The 15253-nt window shown below is 41.5% G+C and overlaps 1 protein-coding gene across 3 annotated transcripts in view; it reads left to right on the top strand.

Annotated features, from left to right (window-relative positions):
• LOC138603393 (sodium-driven chloride bicarbonate exchanger-like) overlaps positions 1-15253 on the top strand; it is a 44806-nt gene that overhangs the window by 14636 nt on the left and 14917 nt on the right. For 2 of the 3 annotated variants that reach the window (XM_069675143.1, XM_069675145.1), the window contains exons 3-10: positions 2263-2344; positions 7638-7781; positions 7913-8054; positions 8318-8478; positions 9513-9701; positions 12262-12350; positions 12670-12827; positions 12967-13054. In XM_069675143.1, coding sequence (XP_069531244.1) covers positions 2263-2344; positions 7638-7781; positions 7913-8054; positions 8318-8478; positions 9513-9701; positions 12262-12350; positions 12670-12827; positions 12967-13054 — 1053 coding nt within the window. The remainder of the gene's footprint in view (positions 1-2262; positions 2345-7637; positions 7782-7912; positions 8055-8317; positions 8479-9512; positions 9702-12261; positions 12351-12669; positions 12828-12966; positions 13055-15253) is intronic. The other variant, XM_069675144.1, reaches the window with a different exon arrangement.

Genomic DNA, 15253 nt, shown 5'->3' with positions numbered 1-15253 from the left:
ACAATGCAGTATACCACATGCCTCCTGTGCCGTTATTTACAGTATAATGCATCTCTGCGCTTTAGACGCGCTGGACCTATCAAAACAGTAATCTACTATGGGTGAACAAACAAAGAAAAGATGGATGACTACAGATACAACTTCTAAAATAAGTGAAAATCCAAAGAAAAAGAAACAAACTCGACGCTCAGATGAAGGCAAACAGTCTCAAAAGGAAAGCGACCGTCAGCGAGGAAAATCAAGAGTTACAACCGGAGCCGACTGTGGACGTCTGGTTGTCTGGGTAGTGTACACCCGCAATTGCCGTATATCGCCATAAGGTGCCGCCAAATAGAACGAAACAGAGATCTTCGAGATTGTCACTTTAAGTCCAATTATGTTGTCACTTGAATCGAACCGGACCGTGGTTCGTTTGGAAACGGGCCGAGTCCCGTCTTTTCTGGCGGACCATGGTCTGATGGTTTGGTCTGCACCAGAGTTTAAATGCGCGTTCTCACCTGTCCAAACAAACCAGACTTTCAGAGTAAAGTCCAATGTCCAGACCAAAGCTGTCAGGCGCGAAAGCGGCAGTAGAAGTAGGACAAATATAGCTAACATGCTAGCAAGCTGGAAAGAAGCTAGCTCTAATAATTTGTTCTCAGGATTCTGTATAACTTGATTAAATGAAAATAAACACCTTGAAAGAGAAGGAAAAAGTTAGCAGTTAGCAAGTATACAGACCGCTTAATAAAGGTAGTATCACTTCCACCTTGTACGCCTACTCTGCAAACCTCCCGACGACCCAAACAGATGTCGTCTTTTTGCTGCTCAGTCAAACATTCCCATTCTGGTGGATTTGCTCCTCATTAAGCGCATTATAACTTGTAAACGAAAGGAATGATGCATCTCATATCTTGCCAATAAGATTAACTATATTGTGGCAAGTGTGGAGTGTTTGTATGGCAGATGATCTAAGGTGATCTGTTATTAAAAAAGTGACTCCCTCGTGGCCCAACTTGACTACTGTAACTCCTCTAATAAACTGTTTCTGTTATTTAATCACATGAAGTGCAGTGAAGGACATACTAGACAGATTAAACTGTGCAATATGGGTAAATTTACTTTTAAAGGGGCTCCCTCTGACTCACAGCTGAGTGATTAAGAGTGTGACATGGTCTGAGTTCATTGTAAGTGAAGTGTGTGAAGCCTCGGGCCGTCTTTTACCAGTAATACAATGACTGTAGCTCGGGTTGTACAGACTCTTTTGTAGGCTTACTAAAGAGCGATTTTCAAGTGCGGCTCTTTTTCTCTTTGCAACATTGATCACTGATGAATTATGTATTGACGAGTCCATGTATTACTTATAAGTCACTGCGTGCTCTTGTGCAAGTATAACCACTGCATAAAACAAGGCCAATTTACCACACTGATGACCCCAATGTGGGAGCTTACATAGTCAGAAGACTGAGGACGTCTAGAGGGCAGAGAGCATATGATTTACACTCTCACACACACACACACAGACTTGAGGGAGACAGAGGCAGGAGAGGAGAGACAGACAACTTTTTGTTCCGGTATATGTGGCCTGGAGGTTTTGGCGTGCAGAGTGCATCCACAGAAAGCCATCTTTCTCTTCCTGCCTAACTCTCCATCCCTGTGAAAAGCAATTGAAAACAATACACATAAGAACCTAGTGTTTTCATTAAATATTAAAAAGCAGATTAAGCATTCAAACAGCACACACTCGTTTTAATTTTTCAAGGTCGGAGCTATTTATAGCGCTGAGTTACTAGAAAAAGAAGTGTTGCAAGCATTAGCACCACCACTGCTGAGCATTCTGCCTTGCCAGTGGTTGTTGTTGGCCCACATGATGCATTCTTGTTAAAACCATGACTCAAAAACCATGACTCAAAAACAGTGTAATGTAGTACTCGGGACATGAGCAAAGTACCTTTTCAAATTTTGCGATTGGCTGCCCTTTGTTGCCATGGTGACAGTCAGTGGAAGTTAGCCTTGTAATGCTGAGTTTTTCTGTGCGTGTATTTATTTCAGGACACGTCCTCCTACCGGGGAAGGGAGGGAGGGGTGCTGTCAGGACGCTCTTACGTAACAACTTGTAGCATTTAAATTAAGTATTGGTTTTGCGTCAGTGAGGACAGAAATACTCCGAAGATGGGCACAAAGACTGTCCATTCACGAATCAGCAATGTTGAATGTGAAATGTACTGACATGAAATATTACCGCAGATGTTCTTACTACTTGTCTATGTGTGTTTCTTCTAGAGAACTGATGAGGAGGCAGTGGTGGACCGCGGGGGCACGCGCTCCATGCTCAACACCAACTTTGAGAAGGAAGAACTAGAAGGTAACATCCATAAATGATCATTAGCATTTATATTACACATTATACCATGTTTGGTACCAAAATACCTTGATATTAAAGAGGGGATATTATGTTGTTTCACATTTTAAAACATATATATAATGTTACAATGCTGGATGTCCAGACTAAATGTGGGTGAAGTTTCAAATCTGTAGGTAAAAGTATGTTGGAGGAATCCCCAGGCTTCTCAGCTCAGTCTGCAGGCTGCTGTGAACGCCAGGTTTCACACAGTTTTTTCAACACGCTGCACTTGTGACGTCGCAGAGAGCTGGCCAATCAGAAAAAAGTGGGCTTGTATGAGTGGGGTTTCTTAAAGGGACAGAGCTGACTAACTCGTGTCAGGCAGAGGCTGTACAGAGCACCTGTGTGAGAAAAATTATGAGTTTTTTAAACTATAAATTATGCTAAGCTACTTCACAGGTTTTACAGAATGAAATATGAAGCTTGAAATTAGCATAATACCCCCCCTTTCAGTACCTAAAGTGCATTGCTCAGGCTCCAAAAACACTGGATCCTACATTTCCCACAATGCAGCTCAGTATAATCTTGATTAGTAAATTTTTTTCAAACTTCAAATACTCAGTTTCTAACACAAGTTTGGCAAATCCCACCTAAAAATGGTCAGACACTTGAACTGCTGATTTTGAAATGAATTGGGAATCCCCAAATAGCAATTCAGGTAGTTACAAAAATATGCTAATTAAAACATAACTAGCATACTCAATTTAACAGACAGTTAGCAGAGGTTATTTGAGTTTTAAATCAGATCTAAATTTTAAATTTTTCCAGCAAATACTAACTGTTTCTGTTCGGGGTATGCTAAAACATTTCACTCCTTGACCTTTTATTTTGCTATTTTACTTCTGGAACATTACTAATGTAATTTGTAGGAAGCCCTTCCCCTTACCAGTTCTCTTCAAATAAATAGCCTCTCTAATCAAAACCGGAAACTAGATAATATCAGCTTAAACTAGAACAAAATATGTCACATATACATAAAAAAGTAATAGAGCACCAGGCATAAAAAAGCTGCGTGAAGCTGTATTGTCTTTTCCTTTGTTGTCTAGCTTAACTGATGGGATGTCACAATATATAACCAGCCAAGCAATAACAGAGTTTGATAGCAGAAAATATGTCTGTCATAGCAGAATCACTGACAGCAGAGCTTACTAATAGCAGAAAAACTTGCCCGTCCACCTGTCCAAATCATTACAAATGGATATTAGGTTTTGATGTGAGTCCTGCAGCATCAAAGAGCTGGGGTTTTATTCTCTGCACATTTGTTTGCGTCAGCGTTTCATCCATCTTAAAAGAGATGGAGATGCCAATTTGTGCACCAGCAGCATCCTTTTTGGACAGAGTCTGATCCAAAAACTAGTTTGTAACTTGGCTTTGTAAAATACTTAGAACAAAATCAGTTTTAAAAGGTAAAAATAAATGTATACAATAGTCTGTGACAATTGATAAAACATTAAAACATACAGAAAGAATAAGCAGACAGGAATAAATTAGTATCAAACATGGAAAAAGGTCATTTAAAGCCCGACTGGTAACATAAGATTCAACTGTTTTAACATAGATTTCAGATTCCTTTAAGAAAAACAACTTGCTAGAGGAGGTCACAGGTGAACACTTTGGGCTTAACAGTCTCAGTTGATCTTGTTAGGCTCAGTGGTTGAAACTAAAGTATGACTGTTTGTGCGCAATCTACGAGACAAAAAACGACATGTGGCGTTCCCCAAGGCTCTATTCTTGGGCCTCTTCTTTTCAAAAACTAATAGCTCAAATGTAGTTTTTAAAAAGGTTCTCATGCTTGCTTCTTTATTGTTAACACACATAACACTAAATGTAACTAAATGTAAAGGACTCCACAACACCTGGAGACCCACTTTAATGTGGAAAATCAGTGAACTTCCCCTTTAACGTAGTGGATTTGCATGGGTGAATCTGTATCTTTAAATCACATAAGAAATCCAATTGTGATTGCTTGCATAACAGATAAATTCAGGTTATCCAGCTCACTCCGTTAACTTCCCATCAGATTAGGCCCCAGGATGTAATACAGTCACGTAACATGTTGTTTTTGTTATGCTACAGTACTATAAGTGGCTCTTTTATATTAGAATATCATTTGTACCTACTATTGCTGCTACTATCTGCCCGCCTACGTGTCTAACCCAGCTGAACAGATGCACAGGCACATAGTCTGGGTGTTGTTGAAAGGTGCTTTGGGAAACAAATAGAAGCAGGTGAAAGCAAGCAAGCTGAGGGAAGTGGGGACAATAATACTGGAAGTTTGATTTAAACTGAAGCTTAAGAATTGGTTCCTCCGTCAACATCTGATATATTTTGTTGCGAGGCAACGTTCACCTAGGCAGCCGCCACAGATGTCACTCTTTCATTCTGCCGGTGAGGTGCTGCTTTCATCTCAAGGACTCTCATTCGCGGATGATGGCTGCTGTAATGACTAGCTCTCTGTCTGGCGCTGTGGTAACGCTGATACTGCGTCAGCATCACGCAGAAGGAGGAGATCCTCTGAAGTTATCTCGCTCCGAACACACAGCCCCTTTCAGCTCAAACGCTCACCTGCTTCCTCATTCTCAGACACTCTCAGATGATGGATCAAAGGAATTGGTTACCATGACATGACCTGTTTCCAGTGCGACTCCATCTGGATATGAATATGGTTTAAAATGGCTTAAAAAGAGAATTTAAAGGGAATTTCAAAGTGCCCTCAGAGGACGATGTATTCAGAACAGTGATAGTGCTGCTACATCAGAGCTGCACAGCAAAAGCCTGTTTTGTGTAGAGAAATTCACAGCCCCCCCAGCCAAGCAGAATCGCTGTGCGAAGCAGCACATACATGAATACACACACAGACTTAAGCAAAACTCAGCCATCGCTCCGTGAATTCCAGCCTCGACTGACTGAGAGCCACTGAGTCGTGGCGGCAGAAGAGAAGAGAAAAGACATTCTATGACATCAGCGCTTGTGCCGGCCTCGGGGAGGAGAGCTATTTTTGATAAGTCCGCCACTCATGAGTTTTGACTCATGAATTTTAAAGCTCTCGCGCTCTGTGCGACTGTTTTCCTCCCATACCTTATTGTTTCTGTCTACTTGAATGTGCCTTTTATTTTGAAATTTGCCAAATGTGCAAAGTCAGTCTCTCGTCTTTCCTGTACTTCTGACATCAATAATTCACTCAAAGCTAACCGCTATTATTTCTGGATGAATGCGTCTGCAGCAGAGCACACTCTGACAGAGTCAAATACACTCCCCAAATACATTCACACATATTGTCAGCTTCTCATAACCTCCTCAGAGACCTTGTGTAAACTCTGTCCTGGATTCCTATTGGTCGAAGACATTGAGTGAGTTGCTCTTTTCCAAACGTGTGATGTCAGTGTCTCTGAGGTGATTCATGTTATGTCTGTGCTTTGCTTAAACCTGATTAGTGCGCTGTAATGTGATTACTCGTGTCTCCCAGCAAGTGAGAACAATTTAAGACATTTACGTGGGATAATTTTCCCCTCAGACTAAATGAAAATATACAGAGATTTCTCACTATAACTCAGTCAGCCTGTTTATTTTTGAACTTGAACAAATGGCTGCACTATATTAGAATGACTTAAGAGCATTGGCTCATAGTGAAGTCAGAGGTTATTTGTTAATATTAGAACTATTATAAATGTATATATATTATCATTTCGAGCATCTTTGTAGCAGTTTTATAAATGACATTTTGAGATATTTAACTTGCCATAGTGTCATTGGACAACATTTATCCATCCATTATCTATACCGCTTATCCTGTTCAGGGTCGCGGGGGGCTGGAGCCTATCCCAGCTGTCATTGGGCGAAGGGCGAGGTACACCCTGGACTGGTCGCCAGTCAATCACAGGGCCGACACATAGAGACAGACAACCTTTCGCACTCACACCCACACCTATGGGCAATTAAGAGTCACCAATTAACCTTTCAAGCATGTCTTTGGACTGTGGGAGGAAGCCGGAGACACCGGAGGGAACCCACGCATGCACGAGCAAAGCACAGAAAGGCCCACCTTGCCCAAACCGGGGTTGGAACTGGTGATCTTCTAGCTTCTAGCACCACCTTGCAGCCCCGCATTGTACAACACTGAAGCCAAAATACCCCCCTGTGACGGGCACTGCCATCTTGCACTGTTATATTCATTAACAAAAATAATGATGAAAAATGTCCGTCAACGATCTTTTTTCCATTGCGAAGTTGAGATGTTAAGGAACGAAAAATAGATCTAAAACTTTGACAACGCATATGTTTTTTTTTCCGTTAACGACACAAGACGGGACTAAAATGTTAGTGGTGGGCTGTTGGACATTTAAAATCCATATTTTCCCCCACTGTGTGCCTAATCTGTCTGTCAAAATACAAGCAATGCGTTCCTGTAACTGGGCATCACGAAGGTGGTTGTGAACTTGGGGTGTTTCGTCCATCTTTTTATACAGTCTATGGGTGAGACCAGCAGTGAAGACAGTATTATTAGCAGCGATCCCTTTGCAATCTGTCGTAGTGCCATCTGCAAGGTTAAAAAAAAGGAGGTAAAGATGAGATATGGAATCATTTATAACCTTCTCATGGAACCCACTTTGTAGCTCCAGATCATCAAATGCCCTCTGGTGTTACATTTTGCTGGACACTGCGGCGCCACATATGGTGCAGGAGTCAGATAAGGGAACAGGGCGTCTTGTCTTTGTCCGGCAACTGAGCTGAGGGGCCGATGGGGAAGGAAGCAGCGCCTGGGCGGCTCGGCCGCTGTAACTGAGAAGAAAGTCAGCTCGCATTATCTTCACGCTGACCCTGAAGAGGCACAAACACGCACAGACACACACATGAGAGAAAAGGCCCTTGTGGTCACGTTGCACGATATCCCTGCAGAATCTCATTATTTGTTTTAATTGAATTAAATTGAAAATACCTCTGATTTTAAAAGTACTAACTGTCGTGCGATTGCTCTGTTTGCTTTATGCTCCGAAAGCCTGTCTACTTTAATCCTAGCCCCATGATAGCGTGTATGAATTATGGACACTGCTGTCTTTCACTGAACCAAGATTTGATTTCAGCTTCCTCAAAGAAAAAGCTTTCTATTCCCAGAGCAAGGGAATTAAAGTAAGAAGCATTTTTAATTATAAAAAAGCACCCTGAAATCAGGTCAAAGAAAAGAACAAATATCCTTCAGTTTAAGCTTTAAAAGACGGACTTAAGAGTCTAATGCTGTGTTGCATGTTGTCTCCAGGTCACCGCACTCTCTACATCGGGGTTCACGTTCCCCTGGGTAGGAGGTCGCACAGACGTCACCGTCACCACGGACACAGACACAGGAAGAGGTCCAAGGAGAGGGACTCATCAGCTGAAGATGGAAGAGAATCCCCTTCACACAGTAAGTCCTCAAAATGGATGTTTACAATACGTGTTTTTATGAAAGATTTGAGATAGCACAATGCACATACATTTTTTTTTTTTTTGTCCGTTTCTCTATCTCCATTTGTCCTCCGCCTATATGTGCTGCAGCAGACACACCAGCTCAGAGGGTGCAGTTTCTGTTGGGAACAGAGGATGGCGACGAGGAACACATCCCCCACGCCCTGTTCACCGAGCTGGACGAAATCTGCCTCAGGGAGGGCGAGGACGCGGAATGGAAAGAGACAGCCAGGTACACCGCTGCAGTCGAACACATGGGCTGTGTCTGGCAAGCTGCGCCTTTTTATTTCTCTGTTGCACCTGAGACTTTGATTCTGTTCGTGTCTGACTGCAAGCTTTTATGACAGGGCTGTTGTTATGGCGCCGTACCTCTCAGGACATCTACACTGAAAGTCATATCACAGAACACATTGTTTAACTTAATCTACTACTACTTCTATCAAAAACAAATGTGTCATATATTTATGTATTTATCGAATTTTAAATGTATTTCAGGTGGCTTAAGTTTGAGGAGGATGTTGAGGACGGTGGCGAGCGGTGGAGTAAACCCTACGTAGCCACTCTGTCTCTACACAGTCTTTTTGAGCTTCGCAGCTGCATCATGAACGGCACAGTCATGCTGGACATGAGGGCCAACTCGCTGGAGGAGATAGCAGGTGAATACCTGGGGCTGAAGTTTCTCATTGTCTTTTTTAGCTCAGTTGTTCAAAAAAGGAAATATGACTGTTTGTTACACATCTAAATGACATGCGGAGTTCCCCAAGGCTCTTTCCTCGGGCCTCTTCTTTTTAACATCTAAAAGCTTAGACTCACTTTGCAGCTCTCTCATGTCTTCTTTCTTATTAAAACTAGGCATAACCCATCATGTAACTCCACTGTCAGCAGTTTTGGTTGCAAATTTTGAGTGTATTATGTTTGTCGCAGCTAATGTAGCCTTGAGAAGTTAGCCTTTAGCAGAGATGAGACACAGGCTAGAAAACAGAGGTCTGGTAGGCTGACAAAGATGAATTGTTTCTTGAGTGAAAGTCGGTGCTCACCTTCAAATATCGACTTTAAATACCCCACGGAACGATAATTTCAACATCCACATTTATACTATAATTTAGTGTGGGAAGGTTCAGCTTGAGAACATATCAAGAATTAAAGGAGTTCTGTCCCTGCAAGACCTAGAAAAGCTTGTTCTCGCTATTTTATTTAGTAGACTCACTCTAGTTCTCAGACATTTGCACTTGCTTGTGTGTTTAAGAATTGACTACTTCTATTTTTACATGGTTTAGGGCCAAAATTCATTTTTTATCTGCTGCTTAGTTCCGAAAAAACGGGTTTACAAGGCTAACATCATGACATGTGAACAAAAGTCGACCCAGAAATGGATATAAAATCACCTGTTCATGAACAAACTCATCGACCTAGTTTAGGAAGAAAACAAGGGAACTGTGTTGTGTTCTTTGAGGACAGCACAGCAGACTGTATTTATCTGATTGTGTGAAAAACTGTGCTGCTGAAGAGATCTGGTGAACTTAACCTGGTTTTGTGCGATTAAATCAGCAGCAGTGGGTCATTTTTTTTTGTCCGAAATAATCAGCTTAGCATTGCTGGCTGCCACACAGGCACAGACACTATCAGGAGCAGCCTTTGTGAATTTACTGAAAAACAAAATCCTACATTTGTGTGTTTTTTTACTCCTCAGACATGGTCCTGGATCAGCATGAAGCGTCGGGTCCTGTCGGGCAGGATGCCAGGAAGAGGATCCGCGAGGCCCTGCTCAAACAGCACCATCACCAAAACCACAAGAAACTGGCCAACCGCATACCTATTGTACGCTCCTTCGCTGATATCGGCAAGAAGCAGTCTGAGCCTCATTCCATGGACAAAAATGGTTAGAAAACGGTCTAAACAAACAACACACACACGTGCCAATTACCAAGACTGCAGACGATACATGTTGTATGTAAATACGTTCAGTATCTTGTAATCCTTTGCATGCTTTTTCCAGAGTGTGTCCATCTGTGAGTTGCTGTTTTACTGCTGTTGAAATCTCATGTTCTCCTCTTGTTTGTGTTTCTCCATGTTTGTGTATGTGTCTGTTCTCGTTGCATGTGTGTGTGCATGTTTGTCGCCCACTTAACTAGTAAACGGCCTCCATTATGAAACCATAAACTCTCCAAAGCGTTCGCCTGAAAATAAACTCCCCAGGATTGCTTCACCCAGAAAGGCCCTCTTTTTAGTGGCATGGCCGCGGTGTGTATGTTGCGTGTCATGTCCGCCCACCCCTTCATCACATTTGAACTCCTCCCGTAGCAGTGGCCACATCACCCCAGACACATCCTTTGGCATAACTGAGACCAAACGTCTTAGTTTCCTTCAGGCAGTTGCGCAAGGCTACTGTCCAATCACACAGGAAGAGATGGAAATCTGCACAGGCAACCAGAGCGCCGAAGCTGATACTAAACTCTAAAAGCCTAGAGATAGTAGTAGTAATAGAATTAAAAGGTACACATTGAAGGGGAGATTATTATCATGAGAGGAAAGCTCTCGCAGCCTTTTTTAATGCAAAACTCACAGTGGTGATTTAATATTGTATGTTCAATTTTTGAGACTTAACAGTGAAGCAAAAAAAAAAAAGTGTACAAATTTCATGATACTGCTCTCCCCTTCTTGTCATTGTCAACAATATCTTTGGCGAAATGGTAAAAGATTTGTGACTCGTGTTCGACACAATAACATTCACTGATTACTGATAGTGGTAGCCCCTTCCTTCAGATTCATGGTGTAACTTCATAACATGAAATGTAACCATCATTTTCTTGCATTAAGGATTGTTATTTAAAGAAATATGTGTTAAACATTTTGGGAAGTATGCTTATTCACTTTCTTGAAGATAGTCAGTAAAACATCCCTGTGGCCCTATGTTAACCAGCTTTGTCAGAGATCAGTAAGGGATATCTTACCTGGCATGTCTCTGCCTCTGTGTGGATATCAATGTAAAGTCAAGAAAACTGTCTTGCGAAATTGAGGGCATAGGTTTAAAGGAGTATAACTACAGTAAGCTTAAGCTTTTGGTTGGTGATTTCATCATATGGACATATAGGGAACATACGTTTAACATTTGAAAAACATTAAAACCCTCCTTAATGTGTGTCATATTAAGAGGTGAGCTGGGTAACATAGATGCGCTCACAGTTGTACCAACCTTATGTCTTAATAGAAAATATGAGGCTGATTATTTAAGCTTAGCATAAAGACTGGAAACAGGAGGAGCTAGCTAGCCTGCTAGCCAGCTGGCCTGGTTTTGTCCTAGGGTAAGACAATCTGCCTAACAGCACCACTAAAGGTAATTTTACACAGATTAAATGCTTCTAACATTAAATCTACAGTAGTGTGTTCTATCTTAAGGTAAATGCACTGAGGTGGCTTTTGTGCCAGAGATTTTATGTTAAGTTAGCTACTCAGCTAATGGCTTCAGCCTCATTTCAATGTACAACAGTGGTATTCATTTTATCGTCCAACTCCTGGATAATAATTGTTTCCAAAGATATTTCTTTGAAGAAATTATAAAACATTAAGGGTTGGATGACAAGATCGATATCATTCTTATGTCATTCCTCTAAGTATGTAGTTAGCAAGCGGAGTGTTAGCTTATCTAAACACAAAGACTGGAAACGGGAAGAAAGAGCTAACCTGGCTCTGTCCTGTGGTGAGCTTTAGAGGTTTAGAGGTGTTGGCTAGCAGATTCTGGAACCAAAAGCCAGAACCAGGCTAGCAGTTTCTAGTTAGCTTAGTTAAGCTAACCTGCTTCTGGCTTCTTATGTAGCTTCAAGTTCGACAGATAGTTACAAGGGTGGTGTCAATCTTCTCGTCCAATGCTCCGCAAGAAAGTGTACAAGAATATTTCCTATCATGTTAAACAATTATTTTGATAGTAGCTTCACACCCTCACTGAAACAAGCGATACTTTAAGCTAGCTCTCCCTTGAAGCTCTAACAGCTGCAACTGGTGCATTCACATCACAAATGTATTGAACTTATATTTTTAAGGGGGCAATCTTTAACTTTGTTTGAGCAAAAGTTGAAATGGAAGTTAACGATTGCACCTCACTTAATTTGCTAAACTTGATTTGGAAAGATTGCACCGTCAAGCTAGCATCACTTTCCCAGCACTAAGAATTCACCTGATGATATTAACATTAAGCTAACTCACAAGGTACACTCTGAAATGAGGTACAATATTGTGTCTTTTGTCACAAGGGCTGAACCTTTTTATCAATAAAGGAACAGCATCTACAACAAAAGGTTCCACTATTGTATCATGTCTTTCAGAGGATGTAACTGTACCCTCTAGTAACTCACTGAAGACCTTTGTCTTTGTGTGGGAAAGTAGTAATAGACTGAAGGTCTTTGAAAATTGACATGATGTTGTGTTTCTCCTTCGCCTGACAGGCCAAACGGTCTCACCTCAGTCGCAGCCGGCTAACAATGAGGGCAAACAGGACGTCAGCAGAGAAAACAGTGCTGTCGACTTCAGCAAGGTGAGCAACCAGACCCACCGCTGATCCTACTGTTTATCCACGGGCACTGATAGCTGGACACGTAACTAGTGCTGTATATTTAACCAGGATAGGGTTACAGGTGAAATGGTCACCGTAAGCCTTTTGCCCTGGGAAAATAAGTGGAATTTAACAGGAGTAAAGCTTGTTGTCTTTTGTCTTATCAGCTATCACATCCAGCCAGTTTTTTCCATTTTTATTGAGTATAACTCAGCTTATAACTTTAAAAAAACATGACAAACCAAATTTTATTGTTTTGTCCAAATATGTACTGTTGTTTTGGCTCCTTTCTTTCTCACAGATCGACCTCCACTTCATGAAGAAGATCCCGCCTGGTGCTGAGGCATCCAACGTCCTGGTGGGGGAGCTGGAATTCCTCGAGCGCCCTGTGGTGGCCTTCGTCCGCCTGTCTCCCGCTGTGCTCCTCAACGGCCTGGCTGAGGTTCCCATCACCACCAGGTCATACACGCACTGCTGGAAAAGCCCCCTGATTGTCTCTGTATTCTGTTGATATTCAGGCAATTACAAACGCTGATACTTCCCTGAATGCTTCATTATAATGAATTTGACATTTACTGTTGTCCTTTGTGTTGCACAGGTTTCTTTTCATCCTGCTCGGCCCTCTGGGAAAAGGTCCACAGTATCATGAGATTGGCCGGTCTATCGCCACCCTGATGACTGATGAGGTGAGTCACATTATAAGTAAGGGATAATGTAGAGTGAGCAGGTTGTTATCGCGAAATGTAACACCGACAGGGTGAACACCTCTTGTCTCACCCCGACAGGGTTTCCTCCGCAATAACAACCTGCTCACTATACAGTATCCTGCTTGTTATGTTGCTTTTTTTCTTATGAAATCAATTATTTGAGACAATATATTGATTTGGAAATGACTTTATTAATTGAAAAATGATTGTATTTCTGTTTTCCACCATCACTGTCAGAGTCTGTTGACATTTTCTTTTCCATTCTGTTTAATGTTTACTTCATGTGTAGTTCAGTTTTGTAAGTCTTTCTGTCGTAGCCCTCAGTTTTTACATCGTTCAATCTTCTTCCACATCCCTAGCAACGGTCTGTTATTCATAACAACGGTCTGTTATTGAGAAATAAAAGACCTCGGAATGCTGTAATGAACCAATCAGAATCAAGTATTTCCTAGTAGGGGTGGAAGAAGTATTCATATCCTATACTAAAGTAAAAGTAATATTACATTGATGTACAAATAATTTATATGTTTCCATTACAAGTAGAAATCCTGCATCAAACTATTACTTAAAAGTAGAGAAGAACTGTTAGAAAAAATACTACTTGAGGCTTGCATACCGGAAGACTTGACCTAACTTGACTCTTAAAGGGTAAGAAGCTGAGAGGACATGACTTAGTGACCCATAAATATTGAAAATTGCTGGACTGGAAATAGTTTTGTCTTTTGGAGCTCTGCCAAACTGCCATGAATTATAAATAACATATCCAGGAGCCACCTGCAGTTACAGTCACTGGCATCACAATCAAATGGAGGCAATGCTCAATTCAGCAGAGATTTATTATAAATATATAAATAAGCAGCTCAATAATTCCCTCTTTATGTACTTTGCTGCCCTTTTACCGTGAAGATGACTCTGGTGAACAGATCATTTATTCATGTGGGAGCTCCTGCTATAGGTTGGTATTACAAAACTGCACTACAGGAGAGCATGTGGGTAAAGGCACTTAGTTATTTCCACTGCTGGATACCAGTTCCCTGATTAAAATCTCCCATAAAGTTAGATATTTTAAAGGAGTTTCAAACCCAAGGTATCTTATTTTCTTAAAGGGGGTATTACACTGTTTCATATTTTCATACATATAATGTTCCTAGGGATATTATCCACACATTATCCACACACATATCAGCATTGGCAGATACGTCAATTTCTGCCAATATTTTTCGCCAATAAAACAACGCTTTAATAATGCCTAAATTCTCGATGATTCCCTAAAAAAATTTGACATAATGCTACGACATCTCGGTGCCTGTGACTGCAACTGTGCGCGCACTGCCTGCGCAAAGCCTGCGCAAAGTTATCAACAATATACAACTAAAGACTAAAAAGTCATAGAAACTCAGCCAATGAATTAAACAACTCTCACAACTCTTAACTAGCTAACAGTTAGCTCACATTCCCGTAATTTTACTGGACTTAACAACATCAAACGTGCCGAAAATACACTCGCGGCCAAAGCTGATGCTAACAGAGAGCAACATAAACATCAGTGAGAAACTAACTTACATATTCATGGACGCACACACGATAAAAAGAGTCCGTCGGCGATCACTGATGTCTCCGTAGTAGGTGCAGTAAACAAGTCCGGGCATGTCTCCCTCACTGCCGTGTTTCGGGGGGGGGATGCTGCATTCAGGTGCGCTCAGAAACGTGAGTGATCAGACACGTGACCTTCTGTACATCAAGGAAGGGTGCAAGATGTCTGTAGTATGGCAATTTATGGCCAAGACAATAAGAGTAGGCATGATATCAATTCCACTATAGGGGAGACTTGATGTTCTCTGCAATTAGTTTCAAGTAAGGGTAGGTAAAAGCATGTTGGAGTAATCCCCAGGCTTGGGAGAGCTGGCCAATCAGAAGAAAGAGGGCTTGTAGGGGCGGGGTTTCTTAAAGGGACAGAGTTGTTTTAACTGTAAATTATGCTAAGCTACTCCACAGGTATCACAGAGTGATATATGAAGCGTGAAATTAGCATAATACCCCCCTTTAAGTTTCTAATCATGTGTTTATTGTACCCAAAGTTGTATCCCAACTCTGCAATAACGAATGTGACCTATTTCTTAAACTCCTGTACGTGGTTATATATGGCATTAGGTTGGTTTTGGGAGTCGGAAAACAATC

Source organism: Semicossyphus pulcher, unplaced genomic scaffold (genome assembly GCF_022749685.1).
Source record: "Semicossyphus pulcher isolate SPU_LCO1_2020_fin unplaced genomic scaffold, fSemPul1.0.p SCAF_24, whole genome shotgun sequence".
Classification (NCBI taxonomy): domain Eukaryota; kingdom Metazoa; phylum Chordata; class Actinopteri; order Labriformes; family Labridae; genus Semicossyphus; species Semicossyphus pulcher.
This window is presented reverse-complemented; position numbering and strand designations above follow the sequence as displayed.